The sequence below is a fragment of the Eimeria tenella genome, genomic scaffold, assembly GCF_000499545.2.
Source record: "Eimeria tenella Houghton genomic scaffold, Eth_scaff1213, whole genome shotgun sequence".
Lineage (NCBI taxonomy): Eukaryota > Apicomplexa > Conoidasida > Eucoccidiorida > Eimeriidae > Eimeria > Eimeria tenella.
Genome location: NW_013543684.1, coordinates 1 through 3,063, shown reverse-complemented (window position 1 = coordinate 3,063; position 3,063 = coordinate 1). Strand labels below are relative to the sequence as shown.

The 3,063-nt window shown below is 62.5% G+C and overlaps 1 protein-coding gene across 1 annotated transcript; it reads right to left on the bottom strand.

Moving 5' to 3' along the window:
* Positions 1-215: 215 nt before the first annotated feature.
* On the bottom strand, positions 216-3,002 carry ETH_00018120 (uncharacterized protein; the record flags this gene model as incomplete). Its single annotated transcript, XM_013378950.1, has 1 exon — positions 216-3,002. A coding segment is annotated over one exon (2,787 nt), but the record flags the coding sequence as incomplete, so codon positions are not given.
* Positions 3,003-3,063: the final 61 nt, after the last annotated feature.

The window sequence follows — 3,063 nt, the reverse complement described above, 5'->3', positions numbered from 1 at the left end:
TGCCGTTCCAGCTGCTGCTGCTGCTGCTGCGTCGCTGCTGCTGCTGCTGCTGCTCTCCTCGGAGCTCGCCAGCGCCGCCACAGCCGCCGCCAAGACATGTGTCAGTCGCTGCAGCAAAGGCATACTCGTGAAACAGAATAGTCAAAAGCAGCGACACTTGCGCAACAGCAGCAACAGCAGCAACAGCAGCAGCAGCAACAGGCGCAGCAGCTCACATGCATCGGGATTTCCTCTCCGTAGTCATGCACTATGAGCTCCGCCAAGGCGAGAAGTTCCCTGCGCTCTGCGCTGCAGCCTGGGGTCTGGATTAGCTGTTTGCTGCTGCTGCTGCTGCTGCTGCAGCAGTTCGTGCTTCTGGCAGCAGCAACTGCAGCAACAACCGCATGCAGCTCGCGCGGCACCTGCAGCGAGGCCCAGGCGCCTACTGCAGCAAGAACCAGCAGCCAGGCTTTAGGCCGCAGCAGCTGCCCCTGTGTCTGCAGCAGCTGCTGCAGCGCCCTAAGAGCAGCAAAACGAGACACGCCATTTGCTGAGGCCAGCAAGCTGCAGAGGCACTGCAGCGCGACGCACTGCAGCTCCGACTCTGCTGCTGCTGCTGCTGCTGCAGCGGCGGCGCTCTCTTCCGGACAAGCGGCAGCAGCAGCTGCTGCTGCTGCTGAGCAGCAAGCACCCATTTCAGGCAGCAGCACCTGCAAACTGAGACACAGACACCTCACAGTGTCTGCTCTTGCTGCTGGGCTTAGCTGCGGCGCGTCAGCAAGAGCAGCAAAAGTGAGGGCAGCACTTTCCTCCTCATCTGCTACTGCTGCTGTTGCTGCTGCTGCTGCGGGGGAGCCGTCAAACAGCAGCAACACGCGGTCGATGTTGTAGAGCAGCAGCAGCAGCAGCCGCCGCCAGCACGGCGGCAGCAGCAGCGCTTCGCTGGCGCAGCTGCTGCTGCTGCTTCTGCTGCTGAGCCTTTCCGCCCTGGGGCCGATGAAGGGCTCCAGCGAATTGCTGCTGCAGCCCTGCCACGTTGCGGTTGCTGCGCTGCCTGTTGCTGCTGCTGCTGTTGCTGCTGCAGTTGCTGAAATTGCTGCTGCGCACCCAGAAATTTGGCAAGGCCCTCCTTTGCTGCAACAGCAGCGGTCTGCGGTGTCCTGCTGCTCCTGCTGCTGCTGCAGCAGGCCGAAGCCTGCTGGCGTGTCTGCTGCTGCTGCTGCTGCGCCTGGGACGGAGGAGTACGCCTTCAGCAGCAGCAGCAGCGTGTGCTTTGCATGCGCCTGCAGCGCGCAGCGCAGGCCCTCTGTGCTGAGGTGTCTCGACACCAAACCAAAAGCAGCAAGTTCGCCCATACTAGCAGCAGCAGCAGCAGCAGCAGGTAAAGACGAGGAAGAAGGGGATGCTGGCTGCTGCTGCGCGCTACTGAAGTTGCTGCTGTCAAGGGCGGCTACGCCTTGAAGAGCCGGGGGGCAGGCTGAAGAAGCAGCGGACACAGCAGTAGCAGCAGCAGCAGCTGCTGCTGCTGCTGCTGCCTGCTCGCTAAGCCCCAAACCCCTCCAGTAAGCTGCCGCTGCTGCTGTCGCCTCGTCGGCCTCACGCTCTGCTGCTTCTGCTGGATCTTTGAAGGCGGAAGGCAAGCTAAAACTGCTAGAAAGCAGCGGCCCCACTAGCTGCCGCTGCTGCTGCTGCTGCTGCTGCTGTTGTTCGGCAAGCTCTGGCGGCAGCTCCTCAAGGGCTCTGAGGCACAGCAGCCAACAAGGAGGAGACAACAGACTGCCTAGATTAGAGACGACCGCAAACAGGAAGACACGAGCAGCAGCAGCAAGCTGCGACACCTGCTGCTGCTGCTGCGGCAGCACCTTGCTGCCGCTGCTGCTGCCGGAGCTGCTGCTGCCGTTTTTGCTGTCGCTGCGCCTGCCAAACAGCCACGTCAAGGCTTCAGAGCCACTTAGGCCTAGCGAGGCAGCAGCGCCCCCCGCAGCAGCAACAACGGCTGCTGCTGCTGATGTGCTGCTGCTGCTGCTGCTGCTGTTGCTGCTGCTGCTGCGCTGCACGTGGGGGCTGCTGTCCGATGTAGCAGCAGGAGCAGCAGCGCTGCCCATTGCAGCATACAAACAAAAGCGAGCAACTGCATGCAGCACTGCGGTGCATGCAGCAGCAATACGGAGGAGGCAGCAGACGAGCAGCAGCTGGTAGCAGCAGTTAAGCAGGGTGCTTGTTGCTGCAGCAGCAGCCACTTGCCGCGGCCACGCCGACGCAGTGTCCCTCTTGCTGCTGTTGCTGCTGTTGCTGTTGCTGCTGCTCGTTGCTGCCTGCAAAGTAAGAGACACATGAGCTGTCAGCAGCAAACCCAAAGCAGACACAAGAGGGCTCCAGCAGGCTGCAGCAGCAGCGCAGCAGCAAGCTTGGTGCTGCGTGAAAGGCAGATCCAGTGGCTGCTGCAGCAGCCGCCTTTGCTGCACCTCCGACTCCGCTCCAGCAGCAGCAACAGCAGCAACTGCTGCAGCAGGAGGCGCAGCAGCAGCAGCTTCCAGGGTTGCAGCAAGCAGCGCCTCCACAGAGAGCAGCAGCCCCGAGAGAGACACATGCAGCAGCCGCGACCGAGACACAGCAGCAGCAGCAGCAGCTGCTGCTGCTGCTTCGTCTTCTGGGGAACCCAGTGCAGCGCAGCACTCCAGAAGCCGCGGCGCTGTGTTCCACACGGCGCCCCCAGCAGAAGCAGCACCAGCAGCAGCAGCAGCAGCAGGTTCCGCAGCTGAAGTCTTGCTGCTGTTGCTGCTGCTGCTTTTCGCTCGCTGCAGTTCGCGAGAGCCAAACCCAATGGAGCTGAAAGAGCCGTGCCGTGCTGTTGAGGGATACTGCGTTGCAGCAGCTGCTCCCGCTGCTGCTGTTGTTGCTGCTGCTGCTGCTGCTGAGGGGCCCGCAGCGCTTCTACGTGGGCTGCTGCTTCGGCTGCTGTTGGTGCTGCTGCTGTTGCTCAGGAGAAAGGCAGCATCGTGAGGCAGCGCCACAGGCCGCATCTTGCTGTTGCTGATGCTGCTGCTGCTGCTGGTGTCGCTGCTGCTGCTGCTGCCGGAGGGA